This window comes from Geotrypetes seraphini, chromosome 2 (assembly GCF_902459505.1).
Source record: "Geotrypetes seraphini chromosome 2, aGeoSer1.1, whole genome shotgun sequence".
Taxonomy (NCBI): Eukaryota; Metazoa; Chordata; class Amphibia; order Gymnophiona; family Dermophiidae; genus Geotrypetes; species Geotrypetes seraphini.
Window position 1 is genome coordinate 98,850,650 of NC_047085.1, and position 26,285 is coordinate 98,876,934.

Genomic DNA, 26,285 nt, shown 5'->3' on the forward strand with positions numbered 1-26,285 from the left:
TAAACTCCACTTTGGAATTGATTGCTAATGTTGTGCTGTTTGAGATGAAAATTAGATTTGATTGGTCTGTAGCTTGTAATTTTTATTAAAATGACTATTGTGGGGAGAACTGGAAAGAACACAGGAAAAGCCAAAAAGAGTGTCATCAAGTGGTTAGGAGAGCAAAAAGAGAATACTGTGACAAACGGACGTCTTTCCCAAGGTTTGCCACAGGGAAATTAAGGAAAGTATATAAACCCCAGTGCAGAAGGGCTGACCAGGTCAGTGCCCAGGACAATAAATTAGCTGACTACCTGGTGAGTGACAATGAAATGGAAATAGAACAGGAAGGCTTAGACTTACCTGAAGCAGTCCCAAAGCCAGGCAGGAAGAAGCTGCCTTGCTATTGTCCATTGCCTGTAAGGCAGAAAGCTCACAAGCAGTTTCCCCTCAGAGAAACGGCATGGGCTGAGGAAGGAATTCCCTTCCCCCATCCAAAGCCAAGGGGGAGTGGTTCTTTCCCTCAGCTTAAAGCCAGGCTCGTTAGAGAGCAGAGGGAGGAAAGAGGAGGAGCAGAACGAGGCTTGGCAGTAGAGCAGAGGCAGGACGGGGCTGAGCAGTTCCTCAGCACTGACTGGGAAATGACTGAGGAACAGGCTGGTAATTTGGTCACCGAATTCCTTCCCCCTGAACCCATGGTATTGGAGGAAAGTGGGGCTATACAGGAAAGCTGGCCAGAGGAGATGGAGAGCTGAATATCTTGAAAAGGTCTGTGAACAGAGTTTTGTTTTGGCTGTATTTCTCTGTTGGCTCTTTGAACTAATGACTGTGGGAGTTACTAGGGAAATAATCCTGTACTGCAATTTTACATGCTGTTTTGCTGGAGTTTGGAAAGGATACAGTAATCTCCTCTGCAGGTTATGTGCACAGCTGAACCAAACGCCAGGCTGTAATGCTGGCTAGTTTTAAAGCCCAGAATTTCCTGACTTCCACACTCCGTGAAAGTGCCCAGCTGTAAAGATATTGCCATAGCAACTAACTAATTCAATTAGTCTGCCTGCCTCGTAGGGATTAGGAAATTAACCCTCTCAGGGAAAAGCCTGCTCGGGACTAAGGAGAAAGTCCAGCCCAGCTGGAGAGTGTAAGAGCACTGGAAGACAGCACAGAATATTTCTCAATCATGAACAAGAATGTCTTTCCTGTAAAGCTATAATGGAGAGTTATTTGTGCTAACTGTTTCACCTCCTAGCCTCATGGAATATTAATGACTGTATGTGGTTTACCAACCCAGTCCAGAGCTGATTATTGGGTGACTAAGAGTGAAATGAACTTTTTCTGTTGTTTTTGTATGATGTCCATGTTACCAGGAAAACCTGAAGCGGCACAGTAATTCCACGGCTGGTGGCCGAATAAAAGCTTATGTTTTCACCAAGGCCATTCTGACAAAGTGTAATTTTTTTTAAAACCCTTGGAGAATAAGCTTAGTTGGGCATTTGCCAGCGACTACCGACTTGAAAGGTGACCCTAATTCTAAAGGGACCACGCCAGTAACAAGCTTCATGTCACTACCCAACGGCTCAAGGTGTTCTCAGAGAGCGTGGGTGTGACAATACGAAGAGAAGCTGGCCAGGGAGGCAAAAAACTTCAAATCGTTCTTCAGATATGTTAAAGGGAAGCAACCAGCGAGGGAGGAAGTAAGACCTTTGGATGATGGAGACAGAAAGGGAATGATAAAGGAGGAAAAAGAGGTAGCCGACAGGTTAAACAAATTTTTCTCGTCAGTCTTCACAAGCGAGGACACATCCGGTGTACCAGAACCCGACATGATCTTCCATGGAGACCAAGAAGAAAAACTGTCAACAATAGAGGTGAGCCATGAGGATGTCCTCCAACAGATAGATAGATTGAAAAGCGACAAATCACCAGGCCCGGATGGTATCCACCCTAGGGTACTAAAAGAACTAAGAAATGAGATAGCGGGAATACTCCAATGAGTTTGCAACCTATCCTTGAAAACTGGAGAGATCCCGGAGGACTGGAAGATAGCAAATGTTACACCTATCTTTAAAAAGGGGTCAAGAGGAGACCCGGGAAACTATAGGCCGGTAAGTTTGACATCGGTTCCGAGCAAGATGGTAGAAGCACTGATAAAGGACAGCATCTGTGAGCACATCGAAAAAAATGGGCTGATGAAAGCAAGCCAACATGGCTTCTGCAAGGGAAGATCGTGCCAAACAAACTTACTGCACTTCTTTGAGGGGGTAAACAGTCAGTTGGACAAAGGGGAACCCGTAGACATCATTTACCTCGACTTCAAAAAGGCCTTTGACAAGGTACCCCATGAGCGGCTACTTAGGAAGCTGTGGAACCACGGGGTGGAAAGGGACGTGCACAGATGGGTCAAACACTGGTTGGCAGGCAGAAGGCAGAGGGTTGGAGTGAAGGGTCACTACTCGGGCTGGAGGAAGGTCACGAGCGGAGTTCCGCAGGGGTCTGTACTCAGACCGCTGCTGTTCAATGTATTTATTAATGACCTGGAAACGGGGACGAAGTGTGAAGTTATCAAATTTGCGGATGACACTAAACTCTGTAGAAGGGTTAGAAATGTGGAAGAGTGTGAGGACCTACAAAAGGACCTAAACAAACTGGAAGAGTGGGCGAATAAATGGCAGATGGACTTCAATGTAGGGAAATGCAAGGTCATGCATATAGGGAGAAAGAACCCGATGTTCAGCTACCAAATGGGGGGATTAGTATTAGAGGGAAGTAACCTTGAAAGAGATTTGGGTGTACTGGTGGACACAACAATGAAGTCAACAGCACAATGCGCAGCAGCCGCGAAGAAGGAAAACAGAATGTGGGTATTATTAAGAAGGGTATTACGACCAGAACGAGAGAAGTCATCCTGCCGTTGTATCGGGCAATGGTGCGCCCGCACCTGGAGTACTGTGTTCAGTATTGGTCACCGTACCTTAAGAAGGATATGGCAATACTTGAGAGGGTCCAGAGGAGAGCGACACGAATGATTAAGGGCATGGAAAACCTTTCATACACTGAAAGTTTGGAGAGACTGGGGCTCTTCTCCCTAGAAAAGCGGAGACTTAGAGGAGACATGATAGAGACCTACAAGATCATGAAGAGCATAGAGAGAGTAGAGAGGGACAGATTTTTCAAACTTTCAAAACATAAAAGAACAAGAGGGCATTCGGAAAAGTTGGAAGGAGACAGATTCAAAATGAATGCTAGGAAGTTTTTCTTTACCCAGCGTGTGGTGGACACCTGGAATGCGCTTCCAGAGGACGTAATAGTACAGAGTACGGTACTAGAGTTCAAGAAAGGATTGGACAATTTCCTGCTGGAAAAAGGGATAGAGGGGTATAGATAGAGGGCTACTGCACAGGTCCTGGACCTGTTGGGCCGCCACGTGAGCGGATTTCTGGGCACGATGGACCTCGGGTCTGACCCAGTGGAGGCATTTCATATGTTCTTATGTGTCAGCTGAAGTATATGAGGGAGTCAAACCCACACCAGGCTCACATGCCAACCTTCATTCTAACCGCTGTGCTACACAATGAGCCATACAAGAATAGCTATTCAGGTTTGATTATACTGTTCTGTATAGATGTCATTATGACTGAGGCTACGGCATGCTAGCGGCTCTGTAGTGGAGTGCCCGAAGCACGCCGATACAGCTGCAGTTAAGCATATCTTAAGCTGTCAGGGAGGAAACTGCTCCCCTGACTGAAAGAAGCCATTTCTGGCTCACCAAGTTAAGGCACCTCGTTGCACCTTATTCATCCTCTCCAGCTCTCATATAATCTCATTTTCTCAAATATTATGCTGGTTGCAGGCTATGAGGCAGGAGACATGCCAGTTACCCTGTTTGCCACCCCCTAAAGGCCTCCCCACTTCTCTCCTTTGCAGCCTGGGCCTCATGGAACACTAGATAAGACAAAGGTCAATGTGACGAAGTAGCTGAAGTGGTGCTTATTAAGGAAACACTAATGCCCGGGTGCTACTCAATGTAAATAAGCACAAGGTGAAAAATGGTTTAAGATTTTTATTGAGCAGTCTAGGAAAGCAGCATGCATGTGTAATATCAGGCAACTGCAGTTCGATGAGATGGATGATGGGTATGCAGAGTAATCCACTCCTAGGTCCCAGTTGTTACTGTGGTAGAATTGTTAAGGTCCCATAATCTGCTCCTGGTAGGAGAAGCCAGGCTGTAGAAAAGGGAAGATGGATTGAGACAAATTAAGAGTTTATTGATGAATTTTAGGCTCTCTTTTACAAAGGTGCACCAAATCAATGCATGCGCTAACTGCTAACGCGTCATAGGATAACATGCAAACGTTAACATTTAGCACATGTTAACAGCGCTCTAAACGGCACAGCTTTAAGTGTGTGGTAAATGTTAATGTGTGCATGTTATCCTATTCAAGCGTTAACAGTTAGCGCATGCATTGATTTAGTTCACCTTTATAAAAGAGAGACTAAAACTCACCAATTTATTGTTCTCTCAGAAAATCATCAATAATTACACCCGTCTGAAGGAAAAAAAAAGTGTGAAACATGTTAGTATTGTGAAAATGTATATAAATCATCACAAGGGCAAACAAAGCAAACAAAGGTTGCAGTACATCATTCTCACCTATTCTTTCTGTTTTAGTATTTGAGCTGCTGGCTCTTTGGCCAGGAGTAAGCTGGTGTGCTGAACCCAGTTTGAACAGACCTGCTCTGGCCTCTGGGAAACACAAGGGGAGTCAACCACTCTGGGAACCTGAAATCAGGAGAAAAGGGGGAAAATGTTAGAAAGACATCTGTGGCAAAAATGAAAAGCAGAATTTGTGGGAGAATATGTCACAGCACAGTCTCAAAATAGCAGCCAGAATGAACAGAAGCACAAACACTGTTTCCTTTTTATAATAAGGATGCCTAACAATTATGAATCCCAAAAGATTTACCTTTAGTTCTATGAGGAAAGCACTGCTATAGGTTCCACATATTCATGTAACTTGCATATCCATTTTGCTGGCACCAAAGTTTCAAACAGCATGGGTGTTTTTTCAGCCAACACACCCGGAACCAATTTTTATCATCATTAATTCTCAGACCTGCTAATGACCCTGTGGAATGGAGAGAGTTGTTGAAGATATCAGAGGCACAAAAAGTTAATGGAGAATCACCATAAGCAATACAGAATGGGAGTCCAAAAGAAGAAATCAGTTCTGCCTGAGCTTTTATCTAATAAAGACACCTAAGTAGCTAGCAATATATCATTCTCATCTGGATTTGGTATTGGAGCTGCTAGCAAGGAATTCATTGCATAGGTTCAGCTTAGTCACCTGGAAAGATGAAAAAGGTTAGAAAGATATCAATTGCAAATTACTATAGTATAGATGCTAATGGTCCTGTGAAATGGAGAGAATTGTGGCAGACATAGGAATGAAAAGGTTAAAAGATAATCAAGAAAAGTAAAGATTTAGAAATCAGTATAAGCAATAACACAGAATAGGAGTCCTAAAAGAGAAAACACTGCTCTTATGGACCTTCTTATACTAAGCACGCCTAAGTAGCATCTGACGTCATAGGTACCGTTAGGACTTCCCACCAGAAAACTTTCAAATCTGATTTGGCATGCTTTAGGTATGGTTTGTGCATACACACCTGTACTGACTTTTAATCATTTCCTTCACTTCTCAAAGCTGTGACAAGAAGCCATTTCTCATCTGCTTAGTCTGAAGAGGCTTTGTTACCAAATTCTAAACTAAATTCCCTCTATAGCTCTATGCCTTAAGGCACTGCTTTTATCTTCCATACTTCAGGAGTTCAAGTCTTGAGTGTGGTAAGCAAATATTTTATATTGATTTTTCTACCAGAAAACCTTCAAACTCTTTGGCCATTCCTTTGCTTAAACATATTTGGGTTGAGCTTTAAAATGATCTGCAGCAATTCTCAGATGTCTATAGCAGCCTGTTCTCTAATCCTAAACCTCCTCCCCAACACACACTCCTTAGGCATGAAATCACACCCGCAATTCTAAAGTCAAGCTGAATTTACCAATAGTAATGTCTCAAGGATACATCTCAAAACATGTACCTTCCTTCAACACCTGTCCAAGACCTCTGAAGTTTTAGTAAACTCTTATACCTGTTGCACTTTGCGGATATTGCATAAAAAGAAATACATTCCTACCACAATGGCTTGTAGTTGAGAGCAGATGAATATATTTGATGCACCTGTGCCTGCAAACTGCAGAATGCTGATGACAAACAGCAAAGTCCACCACTTATGAGAGCTGTTAGGATGTTGTTAAAATGAGTCAAGGTGAGAATGGGATTTGAACTGGAGAGAATAGACAAGATGCAACAAAGCACTTTCTTACCATGAGAGCTTAGGATGTCCTAGCCTTGGCAAGATCTAAATAAATGTGCCTGCAAATTGCACAATACTGTTGAAAAACTGCAAAGTCCACCATATATAACTCCTATGAGAGCTTAGGAAGCTGTTAAAATGAGTGAAGGTGAGGGTGGGACTTGAACCAGTGAGCTTGAGAAGATAGACAAGGTGCAACAAGGTGCATTAACTTGGTGAGCCACAAATGCTTTCTTTGTGGTGGCTGTGATATCATTCCTAAGCAGATGATACATAGGCAGGTCAGTAAGCTATAATATGACAGGGGAGTCAGAGAAACTGGAGGGGAAGATGGTGTAGCTCAATGTGTTAAAATCCTGTACTGATCTTGCAGAGGTTGTGAATTTAACACCCAGCATATTTTTAAATTGTGGCATTCTACCTTGCAGGTGTACCTTTATGATCTCATAATGAGGTCAGCTTTGTGCAGCTGCACAGCTCCATTTTGCAATGAGGGAAAATGCATGTTAAGGTCTATATCTGGTTTTTCTATTTTTAAGCTTTGAGAAATGAAGTAATATGTGCAATATTTATATCTTTGCTTTCAAACAAGATCTGATTGCAGCACAATTTGGTGAGAAAAAAGGGGTTCTTTTTAAGCAGGAAAGCCAAAGGTTCTGTAATTAGTAAATCATATTGCTGTTTGGAGAGAAAGTACTATGTTTTGCATGCAATATGTTTGTATTGTAAGAATACCAAGGGTGGAAGTACCAAGGCTCTGGGTAAAAATTAAGTTCCACTGAGCATGTGCAGTGATTATTTGAGGTCCCCATTCCTAAGAAAGGCTCTTAAATACCTATTCATTAAAGAAGAAAAATTTGGCTACCCTGGTTCACAGTCCATTTCTCTCCACTCCAGAACAGGTACTTTTCTTTGGTTTTTCCTCAGCTCCAAGGGTTTTTAACTACATAGAGGGGCATAATCAAAACATACATCTGTCCGATTTGGGTGTATGGCGCTAGACCCCCAAAGTCAGCAGTAGGGAAAATGCCCATTTTCAAAAAATACATCTAGAATAGGTTTGGTTTTTTTTCTAAAATCATCTATCTGGACATCCAGGCTATTCGTCTAGACCACTAGGATGTCTGTTTATACCACATTTTTGACCACAATTTCATTCAAGTCCCAAATGCCCAGAACAAGACCATTTGGATGTGCCCTATCGATATGGTGGCTTATTAAATCTATTTGGAGGGGAAAAAAGAGGAAAAAAGAGGATAAATGAGATTCCTGAAGTCTATGTAGAAAATATAATTTCAGAAGCCCAAAGCTGGGCTATGTTCCGCCCATAGAAACTCACGTTCAGCCCAAGCAGAAACCAAGCAGAAACCACACATAGGCCAGCTTTCATTTGCCTACAATTTCCACGATGTTTAGACGCAGTCTGCCACCTAACTAGCGTCTATCTGGTGCCTATCCTTAACCACGCCCATGTTACGCCCACGTTTACATACTTGGATATGACTTTTTAAAAAACTCACGTCTACCTCGCGTTTATTTTCTGAGAATGCCTACCTGATGCCTTACTCCATCTAAGTCCCAATTAACACTCATTAACCACTTAAATCGGACATCTAAACCACGCCTAAAGTTAGTCGCAGTTTGCAGAATCGGGGCCTATATGTCTTATATTTATTCTGTGAGCTCTCACACCATAATACAGTATATTTAGTTCTACTCAAGGAAGATGTAAGTTTGGGCTGGAATGCAGCTGCTTAGTTCAACTCCATTATTAATACGTCAAACATTCTTGATGGAATTATGCATTTTTCACTCTGTCCATATCATGAGGAAAGTTAGGTGTAACAGCATTCTTTTACTTGTGAAACTTGTTATGGAATTAGTCAACCATAGTAAACTGGAGAGTGTGGTACAGTGGTTAAAGCTACAGCCTTGGCACCCTGAGGTTGTGGGTTCCAACCCCCACTTTTCCTTGTGACTCTGGGTAAGCCACTTTATGCCCCCATTGCACCAGGTACATTAGATAGATTGTGAGCCCACTGGGATAGACAGGGGAAAATGCTTGATTACCTGAACAAATTAATGTAACGCATTCTGAGCTCCCCTGGGAGAACAGTATAGAAATAATTAGACTGGAAGTTGGTCATCCATAATCTGAAATGTATGAAGTGAGTATGGGCCTGAGATTTTAGCTAAAGTCACTCTGCAAAGTGAGCAAAGGAGCATTAGGCTGCAGATTCTGGAGGTCAACCAAGGCTGGTTTCTTTGTACTCCTTAAAGGCAAAGTATGGAAGGAGTGAGTGTCCAAAGTAAAGGAGAGCCTAGTGTTAAAGTAACAGACTGCCAGCTGCCTCATTGATAGGTTTTCAGGCAGGAGCGATCTTCCCACGCTCCTGCCCTGTGCAGATCGCTCACAGGAAATGCAGAGTGACTTTAGCTAAAATCTCAGGCCCATACTCACTTCATACATTTCATACATTTATGGATGACCAACTTCCAGCCTAATTATTTATTCATTCAGTTTTCTATACTGCTCTCCAAGGGGAGCTCACAGCCTGCAACCAGCATAATATTTGAGAAAATGACATTATATGAGAGCTGGAGAGGATGAACAAGGTGCAACAAGGTGCCTTAACTTGGTGAGCCAGAAATGGCTTCTTTCATTCAGGGAAGAAGTTTCCTACCCAGACAGCTTAAGATATGCTTAACTGCAGCCGTTATGGCAAACTTCGGGCGCTTTGTTACAGAGCCCCAAGCATGCTGTACCTGCAGCTGTAACGACGCCTAAACGGAACACTATAATCAAACCTGAATTGCTATGATTTATTGGTTCATTGTGTAGCACAGCGGTTAGAATGAATGTTGGCATGTGAGCCTGGTGTGGATTCAACTCCTCATGTACTTCAACTGACACAATAGTCATTTTAATAAAAATTACAAGCTGCAGAGCAATCCAATATAATTTTCATCTCAAACAGCACAACATTAGCAATAAATTCCAAAAATGGAATTTGCAATTGATATAACAGTATTTGACTCCATTTCACATCTATTCAACCATACTTGAGATACGATAGCTAAGCAGATGGTTCCTTAGGAGATCACTAAGCTATGATACGACAGGGGAGTCATTGGCACTGGAATGGAAGGTAGTGTAAAAGCTCTTTGCTGATCTTGCAGAGGTTGTGAGTTCAAATCCCAGCCCGTCTTTTACTTGTGGCATTGAACCTTGCAGGTGCACCTTGATGATCTCACCATGAGGTCAACAGTGTGCAGCAATGAACTAGAAGTCACATTCAGGTCTGTATCTGGTTTTATTCTGTTTTAAAGCTTTGACAAATGAAGTTATGGGCTTTCTTTGCTTTGAAGAATGAGCTGATTGCAGCAATGTTTAGTAAGAAAGGATGTGTTATTTGGAGCAAGAAACCTTAAGTTGTGATTTTCATGTGCTGTAATTAGCTAATAACATTGCTTCTTTAGGCAGTTTTAAATTCAATATGCTTGTATGGATGTGTCCTGTTTATGTGGTGGCTGAATCACAAAATAAAATGCCTCAACTGTATTTAGAAGATCACTTTGGAAACATCCAAAATCTGACAAAACCCCATTTAAAGAAACGTTTATCTGACACTCAAAGCTCAATGGATGACCTACAGGGCTGCCTAAATAGCATCTATCCTACTACCGTCTTTCTAAAGCTTAAACCACATCTATCTAAAGCCCAAACAATGCTCAAAAAGCTATTTTTTTACACTGCTTCAAGTAGCTCAGTTTACAATTGCTATACAACTTTCTATGTAGTACAGTGGTTAAAGTTACACCCTTCTACACTGCTGTTTCCAGTTTAACTCCCAGTCAGTACCTCTCATTGGAAATGATATATTATAAATATCCTTTTAAAGATGGCATACTGTGTTACTTTTTTTGTTTTTATTATGTTGAAGCTTACACTCTTCACATAATGAATACAAAGAATATGACAGGGCAGTGAGATCCACCTTGTGTTTTCTCTTGGCATGTATCTTAGCAGAATTAACTGCCTATATGGAACAGTATAATAAAACTAGAATTGCTATTATTTTATGGCTCACTAGCTGATGACCCGGCGTTGCACGGGTATTTAATTATAGCAATAACACTGTAAATGGATTCAAATAAAGATACTTTATAGTGGTGAATGAAATTATTTTTTTACAGCTTTATAAAAAGTACAATATTCAAATTATAATGTGAAATATTTGACAAAATGAATACAATACAACAAACACAAAACTTGATTATAAACAACATTTTTAGTTTCACCTCCAGGAGCAAGAACATATAAATTATTGGGTGAAGAGACCCCCAGAACATATCACCCCAGGTAGTAAGGGATCTGCATACCAAGTTTCGTTCAAATTGGTCAAGCCGTTTTTGATTTACTGTGAGAATGGCAGCAGTTTACATTTTTTCCATTGACATGAATGGGTGAAATCTGATTTTCTGTTTGTAGCTCCGCCCACGTGTGCAGGTGGGCCGCGAGACCCCCAGAACATATCACCCCAGGTAGTGAGGGATCTGCATACCAAGGTTCGTTCACATCGGTGAAGCCGGTTTTGAATTACTGTGAGAATGGCAGCTTTTTACATTTTTTCCATTGACATGAATGGGTGAAATCTGATGTTCTGTTTGTAGCTCCGCCCACATGTGCAGGTGGGCCGCGAGACCCCCAGAACATATCACCCCAGGTAGTGAAGGATCTGCATACCAAGTTTCGTTCAAATCGGTCAAGCCGTTTTTGAAGTACTGTGAGAATGGCAGCTTTTTACTTTTTTTCCATTGACATGAATGGGTGAAATCTGATGTTCTGTTTGTAGCTCCACCCATGTGTGCAGGTGGGCCGCGAGACCCCCAGAACATATCACCCCAGGTAGTTGGAATTACTGTGAGAATGGCAGCTTTTTACATTTTTTCCATTGACATGAATGGGTGAAATCTGATTTTCTGTTTGTAGCTTCGCCCACATGTGCAGGTGGGCCGCGAGACCCCCAGAACATATCACCCCAGGTAGTGAGGGATCTGCATACCAAGTTTCGGTCAAATTGGTCAAGCCGTTTTTGAATTACTGTGAGAATGGCAGCTTTTTACATTTTTTCCATTGACATGAATGGGTGAAATCTGATTTTCTGTTTGTAGCTCTGCCCACGTGTGCAGGTGGGCTGCGAGACCCCCAGAACATATCACCTCAGGTAGTGAGGGATCTGCATACCAAGTTTCGTTCAAATCGGTTACAGTGAGAATGGCAGTTTTTTACATTTTTTCCATTGACATGAATGGGTGAAATCTGATGTTCTGTTTGTAGCTCCGCCCACATGTGCAGGTGGGCCGCGAGACCCCCAGAACATATCACCCCAGGTAGTTGGAATTACTGTGAGAATGGCAGTTTTTTACATTTTTTCCATTGACATGAATGGGTGAAATCTGATTTTCTGTTTGTAGCTCCGCCCATGTGTGCAGGTGGGCCGCGAGACCCCCAGAACATATCACCCCAGGTAGTGAGGGATCAGCATACCAAGTTTAGTTCAAATCGGTCCCACAGCTTTTTACATTTTTCCCATTGACTTGAATGGGTGAAATCTGAAGTTATGTTTGTAGCTCCGCCCACGTGTGCAGTTGGGCCGCGAGACCCCCAGAACATATCATCCTGGGTAGTGAGGGATCCGCATACCAAGTTTTGTTCAAATCGGGCAAGCCGGTTTTGCGGAGGCAGTTTTTACATTTTTTCCATTGACATGAATGGGTGAAATCTGATTTTATGTTTGTAGCTCCGCCCACATGTGCAGGTGGGCCGTGAGACCCCCAGAACATATCAACCCAGGTAGTGAGGGATCCGCATACCAAGTTTCGTTCAAATCGGGCAAGCCGGTTTTGCGGATGCAGTTTTTACATTTTTTCCATTGACATGAATGGGTGAAATCTGATTTTCTGTTTGTAGCTCCGCCCAGGTGTGCAGGTTGGCCGCGATACCCCCAGAACATATCACCCCAGGTAGTGAGGGATCTGCATACCAAGTTTCGTTCAAATCGGGCAAGCCGTTTTTGCGTTGGCAGCTGTTTTACATTTTTTCCATTGACATGAATGGGTGAAATCTGATTTTATGTTTGTAGCTCCGCCCACATGTGCAGGTGGACCATGAGACCCCCAGAACATATCACCCCAGGTAGTGAGGGATCGGCATACCAAGTTTCGTTCAAATTGGGCAAGTCGTTTTTGCGTTGGCAGCTCTTTACATTTTTTCCATTGACATGAATGGGTGAAATCCGATTATCTGTTTGTAGCTCCGCCCACGTGTGCAGGTGGGCCGCGAGACCCCCAGAACATATCATCCCGGGTAGTGAGGGATCTGCATACCAAGTTTCGTTCAAATCGGTCAAGCCGTTTTTGCGTGATCGCGGCACATACATACATACATCCGATTTTATATATATAGATTGTTTAGCACAGCGGATTAGAATGAGTGTTAGCATGTCACATTTTTTCAAGATTCACTCTGATGTTCAACTCCCACTGAAAATAATATATTATAAATATTCTTTTAAAGATGGTATACTGTGTTTTTATTATCCTATTAAACATGGTATATTGTGTTTATATTATGTTAAAGCTTAGAATCCTGAAATAATGTAACAGAATCGGTAAAAAACACATTTTACATATAACTAAGTACATTGTAGGGACGTCCACCTGGCGTCTACAAGTGAAAAAAAATATATTATTGGAGAAGTGTATCGGACGCCTATCTCACGCATAAGTAACGCAGAGCACGATTTGCACTCCACAGATGTCTAAACCACGCCTAAAGTTAGGCGTAGTTTGCAGAATCGGTGCCAAAGTGTGGCCGTTGAGTGTAATGATTCAAAACTGGTAGGATATTTCTTCTAAATTCTGTTGATGATACTTCTGGACCATGTGATCAGTTTTTGATTGGTTTGTGGAATCCAATTTTGAGAGCCATATATAGAATTCTCCCTAAATATGACCTTCATGTGTATTACACAGATATTAATATTGTGCTACCCAATAAAAGGCACTTTAAAACCGCTGAGAGTTGATTTGTTTTTCTCAAGATGTGAAAAAAGGATATAATAGAATATGATCCATTTGCTCATCAAAAACAATAAATATATTTCTGCTGAAACTATCTTTAAATTCTAAATATGGGTTAATGAACTGCAAAGTAAATAAGATCTGGATATGAAAAACAAAACTTAAAGTGGTTTTACTGATTTAATTCCTATTTTTTGAATTTTTCAGCGAGTTAAATATTTGATGGATGGTACTAATATAATAGACTGGACAATCTACGTTTCAAGCCTATGTTTTGTTTTACCTTTGCTGATTGATCCCACAAATACCATAAACTGGCAGTGGCAGAGTGGCTCACTTGCTGTGTTTTTGTCCTGGGTGAACTTCTTGATTTATCTTCAGAGGTAAAATTTAGATTTTCATGCATGTCAAATAACTGAACAATATTTCTTCAGCAGTTTAATCCAATAAAATAGTAAATAAGGATTGTTAAGAAATATAGCTACCCTAAAATTCACCTTTTTACCCTGTGTTTCACTTTAAGCTGTAGTGCCTCAGAGACAAGAAGTCTTCGTTTAAGGAATGGAAAAGGTCAAAAACGGACTAAAACTGGAAAAAGCAAAAACAGCATCAAAGCAGGTGCCATAAGGTGGTAAGAGGGGCCAAAAGAGACTACAAGGAAAAAATAGCCAAGGAGGCGAAAAACTTCAAGTCGTTCTTTCGATATATTAAGGGGAAACGACCCGCGAAGGAAGCAGTGGAGCTGTTGAATGACCATGGAATAAAGGGAGTGCTAAGGAGAACAAAGCCATCGCTGACAAACTGAACACATTTTTTGCATCTGTGTTTACCAAAGAGGATATACACAACATACCGGAAGTCAATAGGCTATACGCAGGAAATGAAGACAGGAAACTGACAGGGTTGACGGTCAGTCTAGAAGAGATATGCAAGCAGATTGATAGGCTTAAAAATGATAAATTCCCGGGATCGGATGGCATCCATCTGAGGGTAATCAAGGAATTGAAAAAGGCTTTAGCTGAACTGCTTCAACTAATAGCCAATATGTCGATCAAATCGGGAAGGATTCCGGAAGACTGGAAGGTGGCAAATGTTTCACCGATCTTCAAGAAAGGTTTGAGGGGTGATCTGGGAAACTACAGACCTGTGAGTCTGACCTTGGTACCGGGAAATATGGTAGAGGCACTGATAAAGAACCGCATTATTGAGCACCTTGACAGACACGATCTGATGAGGACCAGCCAGAACGGCTTCAGCAAAGGAAGATCTTGCTTGACAAATTTGCTGCACTTCTTTGAGGGAGTAAACAGGCAGATAGACAAAGGCGACCCAGTCGACATTGTATATCTGGATTTTCAGAAGGCTTTCGACAAGGTTCTTCATGAATGACTACTTCGAGAAATTGTGAGCCATGGAATTGAGGCTGAAATACTGAAATGGATTAAAAACTGGCAGGCGGATAGGAAATAGAGAGTGGGGGTATATGGACAATACTCAGACTGGAAAAGCATCACCAGTGAGTGCCGCAGGGTTCAGTGCTTGGACCCGTGCTCCTCAACATATTTATAAACGATCTGGAAATTGGTACAATATGTGAGGTGATTAAATTTGCAGACGATACTAAGTTATTCAGAGTGGTGAAGACGCAAGAGGATTGCGAAGATCTGCAATGTGACACAAACGTGCTTGAGAAATGGGCTGCAACATGGCAAATGAGGTTCAACATGGATAAGTGTAAGGTGATGCATGTCGGTAACAAAAATCTTATACACGAATACAGGATGCCTGGGGCATTACTTGGAGAGCCACCCCCCTCCTCCCCCGAAAAGAGACTTGGGAATTCTGGTTGACAGGTCAATGAAGCCATCTGTGCAATGTGTGGCGGCAGCGAAAAGGGCAAATAGGATGCTAGGAATGGTTAAGAAGGGGATCACGAACAGATTGGAGAAAGTTATCATGCCGCTGTACCGGGCCATGGTACACCCTCACCTGGAATACTGCGTCAAGCACTGGTCACCATACATGAAGAAGGACATGGTACTGCTCGAAAGAGTCCAGAGAAGAGTGACTAAAATGGTTAAGGGGCTGGAGGAGTTGCCGTACAGTGAGAGATTAGAGAAACTGGTCCTCTTCTCCCTTGAAAAGAGGAGACTGAGAGGGGACATGATCGAAATATTGAAGATACTGAAGGGAATAGACTTATTAGATAAAGACAGGTTGTTCACCCTCTGTAAGGTAGGGAGAACGAGAGGGCACTCTCTAAAGTTAAAAGGGGATAGATTCTATACAAATGTAAGGAAGTTCTTCTTCACCCAGAGAGTGGTGAAAAATTGGAACACTCTTCCGGAGGCTGTTATAGGGGAAAACATCCTCCAGGGATTCAAGACAAAGTTCCTGCTGAACTGGAACGTAGGCAGGTGAGGCTGGTCTCAGTTAGGACACTGGTCTTTAACCTATGGGCCGCGGCGGGAGTGGACTGCTGGGCACGATGGACCACTGGTCTGACCCAGCAGTGGCAATTTTTATGTTCTTTTGTAAGGTCCATTTATCTGTCTATCTGTAAGCATGTTTGCTGATGTGAAAACAAACAGATGTGTAGGGCTTCATTCTTTTTTTTTATGAGTGGGGGGTACAAAGATCAGCAGGAATCCTGCCTATAAAAAGGAGAGTGAACAAGAACCAGTGGAGCCCTGGAGTCATGTAAGCAAGAAGAAGAAGTAGCCACAGAGGAAGGGAGGGAGGGAGGAAGGAAGAGAGAGAGAGAGAGAGAGAGAGAGAGAAAGAAAGAAAGAAAGAGAGAAAGAAAGAAAGAATAATGGATAGGGTAGAATTAGGGGAGCATAAAGGAAGGGCGGGGGGATGATGAGCAACAGAAAAGAAATGGAGAGAGCAAATAGGGACAGGGAAAGGGGGGTGGGGAGAAAGTGAAAGATGGATGACCGTGAAAAGTGGGAGGGACAGAGAGAGAGTTCAGAAGGAAAAAGAAAGTAGAAGGGAGAGATAAGCCTACACACATAAGTCCCCACCTTCACCTCTGCCCCACATATAACTCAGCCCCACACATACCATACACATACTTTGTCCCTGTCTCTGACACACTCAACCAGCATATGGTAACCCACTCTTGCTACTTCAAAGACAAACAAGTAACCTTTGATATGATATGGTACATGATATAGTTACTTTCATACTGCACTTACTGGTAACATTTGACTCAGTGCAGATTTACAGTCAAAGAAACCAGACAATTCTGGGATGTCACAGTTATCCAAGTCAAATAATTCAATATAAGATGACAATAAACATTATAAAATTTCGTAAGTAGGAAAGTTTTTAACTGCTTACAAAATAAAAATAGATACTTGAATATAAGCCGAGATTTTTGGGCTCAAAAAATGGCCCAAAAATGGGGATCTCGACTTATGTTCGGGTCAGCGCCCACATGCACCCTCCCGAACTTGTTACAGGCCTCCTTCAGGCCTGCCAGGGTGGGCCGGGATAGGAGGGATCCCTCCCGTCTCCTGTCCCAGCCAACTCGGACAATTTTTTTTTACCTCCCCCCTCATACCTCCCTCCTGCCTCCCCCCGTGTACCCTCTCAGGACTTGTGAAAACTCATGACAGCCATTCATGGAGTGGCTCAGCACCGGGCAGGAGCACGGAAAGCTTGCTCATGCCTGGTATACCACTGGGTCACGAGAACCTGAGGTGGCCATTCTGGGAGGGGTTCAGCACCGGGCAGGAGCACGGAAAGTTCACTCTTGCCTGGTACATCACTGAACCACCAGGGATTCAAAAAGGTACAATGGGGGAGGCAAGAGGAAGGTAAAATAAATTATCAGAGTCACCCAGGACAGGAGGGATCCCTCCTGTCCCGGCCCACCAGGTCACGTGGCAGGCCCGAATATAAACCCATTCGAATATAAACCGAGGTAATCTTTTTCCTCTCAAAAAGGGGGATAAAAAAAAGTTGACTTGAATATAAACCGAACTCAAGTCAGTCTTGCAAGATTACTGTGTGAGTGAGTGGCCTAGTGATTATAGCTGCTGCCTCAGGAGTTTGTGAATTCTTTGTGACTCAGGGCAAGTCATTTAATCCCTCAATTGCCCTAGGTACCTTAGTTAGATTGTAAGCCTGAAGGGACAGATAGGGAAACCTGATTACTATTCAATGTATTGTAACCGCTTTGGGTTAATTTCTTCATGAAAAGGTAGTAAATAAACATAGCAACCACTGTGAGAACTTGCATCAGCCATTTTGAGTAGTGGAACTGCATAGGAGGATCACTCTTGCCATAGCTCACCACTGGACCAGCAGGGCATAAGGTAGGCCAGGGGAAATGCCTGTGATTGGTCTGAGAGGGAGAAGACTCAAATATAAACCGAGGTTCCCATTTCTGGGTCCAAAAATCTAGGTTTATATTCAAGTACAATAAATAATAATGACTGCTAATCCTTGGTAGTCAACTACAAAAAAGGTACTCCAGGTGAATTCCAATTTGCAAAAAAAATAAGAGATTAAGGGGAAAATTCCGCAAATGCCACTGAAACTTAACCATCCTCCAAATCTGGTGTGAAGTGTTATTCTACAAACGGCACACATCTTAAGTAAAATAACACTTAGGTGTGGATCCTGCGCCTAATTTTTGGGTGCTAGACTTAAGCATGCTCAAAGCAGGTAAATTCTGGGGCCCAAGTTAGCTACATTTAGGCCAAATTCTAAAATTCTGTGCACAACTTTTCAGAGCACCCCTGACAAAGACTAGGGGGCACTTGAAGTTACAGAGTAATACTTTTAAAACCAATAGGAGGAAATATTTTTTCACTCAGACTCCTACCAGTGCCTAATGCCACTGTAGGCATGACTAACTCCAGACGTGGCATTAGGCATCAGTAGGCACCTCTGGATGCGCGATTTAAGTTAAAGATAGGCCAGAAATATAGGCCTTAAAATCCCTGGCCACATTTCCAGCACCTACCTTTGCTGTGGGTGCAATTTCTCTACATGGTTCTGTCATGTGAGTCAGTGGCGTACCAAGGGGGGGGCGGTCCGCCCCGGGTACCAAGCCCTGAGGGGGTGCTCCCGGTCCGGTCCAGTTACCCCCCCCTGCGCCGGGTGTCGCGTCTGGAAACAGCCTGCAGCAAGATCGCGATGCCAGAGATCTTTGCCTGCTTCGACTGTTTCCTCCGCCACGGTCCTGCCCCTCCTCTGATGTCAGAGGAGGGGCGGGACCGCGGCGGAGGAAACAGCCGAAGCAGGCAAAAATCTCTGGCATCGCGCGATCTTGTTGCAGGCTGTTTCCCCAGGGCAGTAGCGTACCAAGGGGGGCGAGGGGGAGGTCCATCCCGGGTGCCGCCTTAGGGGGGGGTGCACAGCTGGCCCGGTCCCTATCGCACTCCTACCCTCCCAGCGAAAGCAGCATCGGCGCCATTATCGAAAAAGGTAATGGCGCCAGGCCTTGGAGCACCAAGGCAGACCGCTTCTCCCCCCTCCCAGCCGAAACCCCGCTGACCATCCTATCTCTCTCCCCCCCCCCCAAGTGAACCTTTCTGACCCTCCCAGCGAAAGCAGCAAACCTCCCTCCAGTAGCGTCGGCTTTATCCTCCCTCTGCCGCATCACTGATGACGTCATCAGTAACGCGGCAGAGGGAGGAGAAAGCCGCGAAGGAGGTTTGCTGCTCTCGCTGGGAAGGTCGGAAAGGTTCACGGGGGGGGGAGATAGGAGGGTCAGCGGGGGTTCGGCTGGGAGGGGGGGAGAAGCGGACTGCCTCGGTGCTCCATTACCTTCTTCGGGCAGCAGCAGCGTTTACAATTCGCTGCTGTTGCCGGCTTCAGGCCTTGTTCTCTGCCGGGTCCTGCCTACTTCCAGTTTTCATGAAGACAGGACCCGACAAAGAGGAAGGCCTGAAGCGGGCAACATCAGTGAATTGTGAATGCTGCTGCTGCCCGATGAAGTTCAGGACATCGGGGAAGGAGCAGGGAGAAATCGGCTGCTGGCTTGGGGGTGAGGATAGGGAAAGAATCGTGGAAGTGGAGAAATCGGCACGATGGCTTTGTGCAGGCTAGGGGGAGAGAGAAAGAAAGGAAAAAATAAAGAGGGGGGGCCAGGGGGAGAGAGAAAGAAAGGCAGAAAGAAAGAGGGGGACCAAGGGGAGAGAAAGAAAGGCAGAAATAAAGAGGGGGACCAAGGGGAGAGAAAGAAAGGCAGAAATAAAGAGGGGGTCAAGGGGGAGAGAAAGAAAGGCAGAAAGAAAGAGGAGGGCCAGGGGAGAGAGAAAGAAAGGCAGAAAGAAAGAGGGGGACCAAGGGGAGAGAAAGAAAGGCAGAAATAAAGAGGGGGGTCAAGGGGGAGAGAAAGAAAGGCAGAAAGAAAGAGGGGGGCCAGGAGGAGAGAGAAAGAAAGGCAGAAATAAAGAGGGGAGCCAGGGGGAGAGAGAAAGAAGAAGGATCAGAAGAAGGACCAGAGACTCATGAAATCACCAGACAAAAAAGTAGGAAAAATGATTTTATTTTCAACTTAGTGATCAAAATGTGTCCGTTTTGAAAATTTATATCTGCTGTCTATATTTTGCACTATGGCCCCCTTTTACTAAACCGCAATAGAGTTTTTTAGCGCAGGGAGCCTATGAGCGTCGAGAGCAGCGTGGGGCATTCAGCGCAGCTCCCTACGCTAAAAACCGCTATCGCAGTTTAGTAAAAAGGGAGGGGGAATATTTGTCTATTTTTGTATAGTTGTTACTGAGGTGACATTGCATAAAGTCATCTGCCTTGACCTCTTTGAAAACCCGCGGAATATAAATGATAATTAACATTTTCTCTGCGTACAGCGTGCTTTGTGTTTTTAAAATTTTATTGTTGGTAGATCATTTTGACTTGGCCACAAAGGTAAGGGGGAGGGAGGGAGGGGAACTGCTGAAAGACATCTAATAATCCTTGCAGGCTTGACTGCAGGGAATTATTTTTGTAAAATCATGTTTTGTTATGTGACTGGCATTATCTAGACTTTAATTTCTATGAATGAATAGAATGAAAATGATATAAAATTACTTGCTTGTTTTTATGTGCGTGCGCTGAAGGAAAGTGGAGAGAGAGTGGGCTGAGGATGCTGAAGGGAAATGGGGAAGAGAGTGGGGAGAAGACGCTGATTTATAAATTGACAATTGTACAGAATATTGTTTCTTTTTATACTTTAATATAAACAATTCAAGGCTTGTGTGGATGGAATCAGGTGGTTTGCGGGGATGGGGACCGAGCTTACGGGGATTAGTCCAATAAAATTGTATTTTTTTATATCTCATTATTTGTTTTATTTTTATTTGTTAATTTATAAAGTGGTGATTGTTATGTATCAGTTTTTTCAAATTTACATCTACTGTCTTTATATTTTGCACTGTATTAGAGGACATGTGTTACTGTTTTTTGTGGTGTTGCATTGTATCCAGGGTCTGGTTTCTTGGCGGATCAGTTTAACTTTTGTCTACATATTTCTATTTTTAGTTTGTGATTATTCCATTTTGGGCGAGGGTGTATCTCTGTTCTGTGTGTATGAAAAAGACATAGTTTTCAGTTGGCATTGACTACAGGACCAATTGACTGTGCGGGATCTGGCTTGTTTAGTTTTACAATGTATGTGTTGGTGTTCTAGTGCTCACTGCAGTGTTTAAGATGCAGCCTTTTCCTAGGTACACTCTTGTGGTGCGATATGTAGATTGGTACTAAAAATCATATTTTTCATATAGATGGGGGGGGTGTCAAAAAATGATGGGCCCTGGGTGCCACATACCCTAAGTACGCCACTGCCTGCAACTACTCCATATGTACTTCTAATGTCATGACAATTTAGACATAATTTATGTTTTGTTATGTTTGGAATAATGGTTACATATATGAGGTTCAATAAAAGAAAATTTTCACTGCCTGTTTCTATTCTGACCATTTATTCCATTTCATGGTTATTGCAAAAAAAAAAAAAAAAAAAATTTTTACATGGGGGGGGGGGGTGTCAAAAAATGATGGGCCCCGGGTGCCACATACCCTAGGTACGCCACTGATGTGAGTGACATGTGATCAGCGGCCACTTTTAAGGCAGCCGTTGACCATGGCGCCATTTAAAGAATCCAGGCCAAAATGCATAAAAGCACAAAGCAATCATCTTCCCACCCATTATTTATTTGAATGAATAAACCACACCTTTCTGATCCCCATATTACCATGATCTAATCTGAAAACTTTTGGCTCAACTATGTTTTCCCATCTTTACCCCACAAAATAATTAAAAATATTCTGATAATAAAAAAGCTTTAACTCTCTTCCAAAATGTTGAATAACTTTGCAGACTATAAATTAGTTACAATAAATACTGTTTAACCAGTATTTATAAGTGCATATTGGTGGCCGTATATCGAATGATGGAGTAAATTTAGACCAAAAGTTATTAATTAAAAATGACCTGAAAATTAGGGAAATAAAGCATAAAATGAAAGTTATGTGGTTTGTGTGTTGACTGCTTTGTCATCTTTCTCCCTTAGGTTTGAAAGTTATGGAATCTACATAGTAATGTTCTGGGAAATTCTGAGGACATTGCTGCGTATTATCATCCTGTTCTTCTTCATTATTTTGGCTTTTGGACTCAGTTTCTACATTCTTTTGTACCACCAGGTTAGTTGTCTGCCCACTACTTACGAGGAATTTAGGAAACGTCTAAAAACACACCTGTTCCTAAAGCATCTAGACAACTGATCCACTCATCTCTCTCTCCTCAATAGCGATTAACTTGTCCTATTGATCACTTTCTCCTCAACAATGGATTTCCTGTACTATTAATTTTCTTTCTTCCACCCTCTTAAAGTCAATCAATTTGTACCTTTGCTTAATCTTTTGTAAACCGCATAGAACTTCACGGTATTGCGGTATATAAACTGTTATTATTATTATTAAAATATATATTTTATTATACCAGTAATGAACAGATATACAGAGAGATACCCTTACCTATGAAAGAGTAATCAGTTCCCCCACCCCATTTTTTCTATACTTTCTTTTCCTGAGTATGATTATTTGGAATCTTGTTTCATTTGTTTTAATAATCCTTTTCCTATTACATTCATATAGTAACTACATTCTTTCTTTCAATAAAATAGCTGCGTGCGCTAAAAACGCTAATGCGGCTTAGTAAAAGGAGCCCAAAATGTTTGGGAACATAATTCAAGGTTTAATATGTATACTATGGAGGAAATGTAGATGGGGGTAATATAAAGGGGGTATTTACAGTAAATAGATCTGAGGTATTACAGCCAGAGGCTGTCTGAATTTTGGTTTCATTTACGGCACGGAAACTGGCCAAAAATCCATTTTCTTTCTGATTTTGGTTTCGGTCTAAGCTGACCATAAGCGTTTTCAGTGGAAAGTCTAAAATTTATATTTTATCCTGTTTGTATGGAAATTATATGACTATGAAATGAAGCCAATATATTTGAAAATAATTTGAGAAATGCATTGCTCTTGATTGTAATTTTTCAGAGCATACAGTCCTCACATTCAGTGACATATAAGTACTTTTGTATTCTGTATTGTGCATCCGACAATATCTGCACTGAAGACCAGTTTCTAGATTCCTTTACCCTATTTTAGTAAGAATATATATCATGCTTGTCCTTAATCAGTTTTATAACTAAACACAAAATGGGAAACATCTCAGTGCTGCCTTCTCTTGTTACTTGTGCACAGTTTAGATAAGCATTTAAAAAAAAAATGGTAATCATGCTTTTTTTCACGTTCTCACAAAGTTCCTGTCTCAGAGGATATTTAACTATATCTGCATTGACCTGGGAACACAGACATATCAGACTTGTTAAGAAGTCCTTGTTAAAATGGCTCTCCCTGTTGTCAGCCTGTGCTTGCAGTTCCCGGGAATAGAGAGGCCAGGAGGGAGACTATCAGAGAGGCCAGGGGGAGGATCGGGAGGGGTTTTATTAGAAAGGTTACTAGATTTTTAAAGTAAAAAAAAGGACACATTTGGTCCTCAGTCACACCCCATTATGCCCCTGGCCCTGCTTTGTCCTGCTCTGGCCCTGCCCTGTCTTGCCCCAGTAATGCTCCCACACAAACTTTCACCATCTTCTCTGAGCTTGGCGCTGTGGCTGAAGGGCCTCCGAACACGCACAGATGTGATACAATGATGTCATATGCAGTCTTGAATCAAAAAGACTTTATTCCTGAGAGAATGAACATTCAAATAAACATAAAGTACTGAAATATAATCCTGCTGAACAGATGGTACCAAAGGAACAGAAACAGAAATTAAATTCTGATGATAATTGATTACCGCCTTATAAAGGGAATAATCCCATTGAGTTGTAATAGCATGATTCAGGACAGTGGAACAATCAGTCAGGAATCTATGGCCAAAACCTGGCTGATGCTTGGATATCTTGACTGCAATTTTATATCAGAAATTTTCTTTTGGATTCAAAAGAATCCTGGTGACTGAGTAGGCCAATCCAAAATGATGGTTCTAAGCAACAACCATTTTTGAATAATGCAAGGTGTATTGTTATCGTGGAAGATATAGTTGCCAGCAAACAAGCAGTCTGCGGATGGGATCATATACTTTTGCAGTCTGTTGACGTATTTTGTTGCATTCACCATTCACTCAATGATATGCAAGTGTCCAACTCAACTTGCAGTCATTCACCCCCAGAGCATGATCTTTAACAGATGCTTGAAAGACATGCTCAAGCACTCCGCTTTATATTCTTCACCCAGGAATCATGTAAACATGAGCTTAATCACCAACTAGGCAAAAAGTGCTTTTGTCACTGAAGGGCATTTTCTCACTTCTTACCGCTCCATTTCAAGTATTTTCTTGTCCACCGGACTCTGCACTTCCTCTCTGCATCTTTCAAGAATGACTTTCTTCTCACTTTGCACCTTCTAAGTCCAAATTCAAGGCACCACCTGCATACTGTAGATGAAGAAATCATCACACTACACTTCTCATGATACTGCCTTAAGAGCTGAGAAAAATGAGCTTGCAGTCATCTAGGGAGGTACATCTAAGAGATCTATCTTGCCTGGGGTTTGAAAGCCTGGGATGGCTTGAATGCACCCTATCAACCATAGATCTCTCCTGCTTCTTCTTTAGGATCTTGACTTCTATACTTCTGTAATACAGCTATCTCTCATATTACCCAAATAATGGAATCTATACTGAAACTGATGGAATCATGGATGTAAGAATTTAAATTCAAATTAAATCATAAGACCAAATTTTTTGATGCGTCTCCACCTATAATTTTACATCAATTACCATAGACTCAACACTCTATAAGATCAATCCAATGGTGCTGAGGCTGTAGCATTAACCAATGTGCCACAGATTCAGATCAGGATGAATTCTTTGATGGGCCCTAAGAAAACAATAGCATTGAGTTTTCATAGAATTTATAACTCTCACAAATGGGGCCATGTTAGATAGAGGATTGCAGGCAAAGGAGCAAGCACCAGGTTAAAAGCGCTATGTGCTAACTTCTGCTGAATGAAGGACAATGTAAAGAAGATGGGAAGAATATTGTATGTCATAGGGCCTCTGATCCTCCCCTCCACCACACTCTGCCTTGGGAATCATTGTATTATACTGTACATCTGGGAGTGTCTTTCCCTTTCAGTACCCATTTTTACCTGTGCATTTACAGAAAAAAAAACAGAAGCCCTCTTTAAAGAAGGTAAGCATTTTGAGTCTTTCATTTATCTTTTTTTTTTCTTCAATAAGAACACAACTAACATTTCTTATTCTTTTCTAGGTAACCTTCAGCAATCCATACTTCTCCTTAATGCAGACATTTGCCATGATGCTGGGAGATATTAACTATCAGGAAGGTTTCCTCCAGCCACTGATTAACAATGAAATACAATATCCATTCATGGCTTTTCTACACCTAATTCTATTCACCCTGCTTATGCCGATTCTTCTTATGAACCTACTTGTAAGTAATTGAGTTATGAAAATGGACAAATAGTATAATATTCTGCACTAATTTTCCACTGTTTATATTATTGGAATGCTTTTTTATATTATATACAGCAGCATATACAGTAGCTCTGGCTTTAAACAGAGCTTCATTATATTTAAAATTGAAAGCAAAAGAAGTTTCATGAAAACATAATTTGCATTTATTGCTCACTCTTCTGTCATTGTGGGAACTGTGCCACAGTTCACTTGAAAAGTATTTGTTCCTGGCTGCTATAGGACAAGCAAGCAGAAAGGTTGATGGAAAAAACAATGATTGATCAAATAGGATTTTTGTGACTGTTTTTTCATTAACCAGGTACATTGTGAAATACAAAACCTGAAAAGAGCTCCATATTTTGTACTGAATACAGTCCAAAGACATCTGCAATTAATATTTCCCAAAACTAACATATTTCAATTAATAAATTCCAAATAAAACTTTGTTTTCCAAACTTTCATGTACTGTTGTGTTGGTTCCAGTTACTTGTCTTCTTTCCTGTCTTTTTCCTGTTTCTACTGGCTGTTGTCTCTTTTTCAGTTTTCCTCTCTCCTCCAGCCTTGTTCCCTCAATATACAGTATCTGTCTCTGACAAATTGATTTTTTCCTTTTTAATTATTTCCTTCCTTTTTTCCCCCTGTCCACTCAAATTTCACCTACTCCTTTCTACTTTTCACCTACCTATCAACTTTCCATCTCCTTTTCTCACTCCCTAGCTCTCCCATTTCTCATCTTGCCCCTTCCCCAGCCTCCTATTCCCATTTATCTTTCATCTATTTCCTCTATAGTAGTGCTGCCTGATTCAAGGAAAAAAAATTCAATTCAATTCACCCTTTG

General features: G+C 42.0%; 1 protein-coding gene across 1 annotated transcript in view; it reads left to right on the plus strand.

Annotated features, from left to right (window-relative positions):
- Positions 1-26,285, plus strand: part of TRPA1 (transient receptor potential cation channel subfamily A member 1) — a 199,799-nt gene that overhangs the window by 145,957 nt on the left and 27,557 nt on the right. Inside the window, exons 22-24 of the mRNA XM_033929784.1 lie at positions 13,648-13,823; positions 21,969-22,098; positions 25,242-25,424. Of these exons, the coding sequence (XP_033785675.1) occupies positions 13,648-13,823; positions 21,969-22,098; positions 25,242-25,424 (489 nt within the window). The remainder of the gene's footprint in view (positions 1-13,647; positions 13,824-21,968; positions 22,099-25,241; positions 25,425-26,285) is intronic.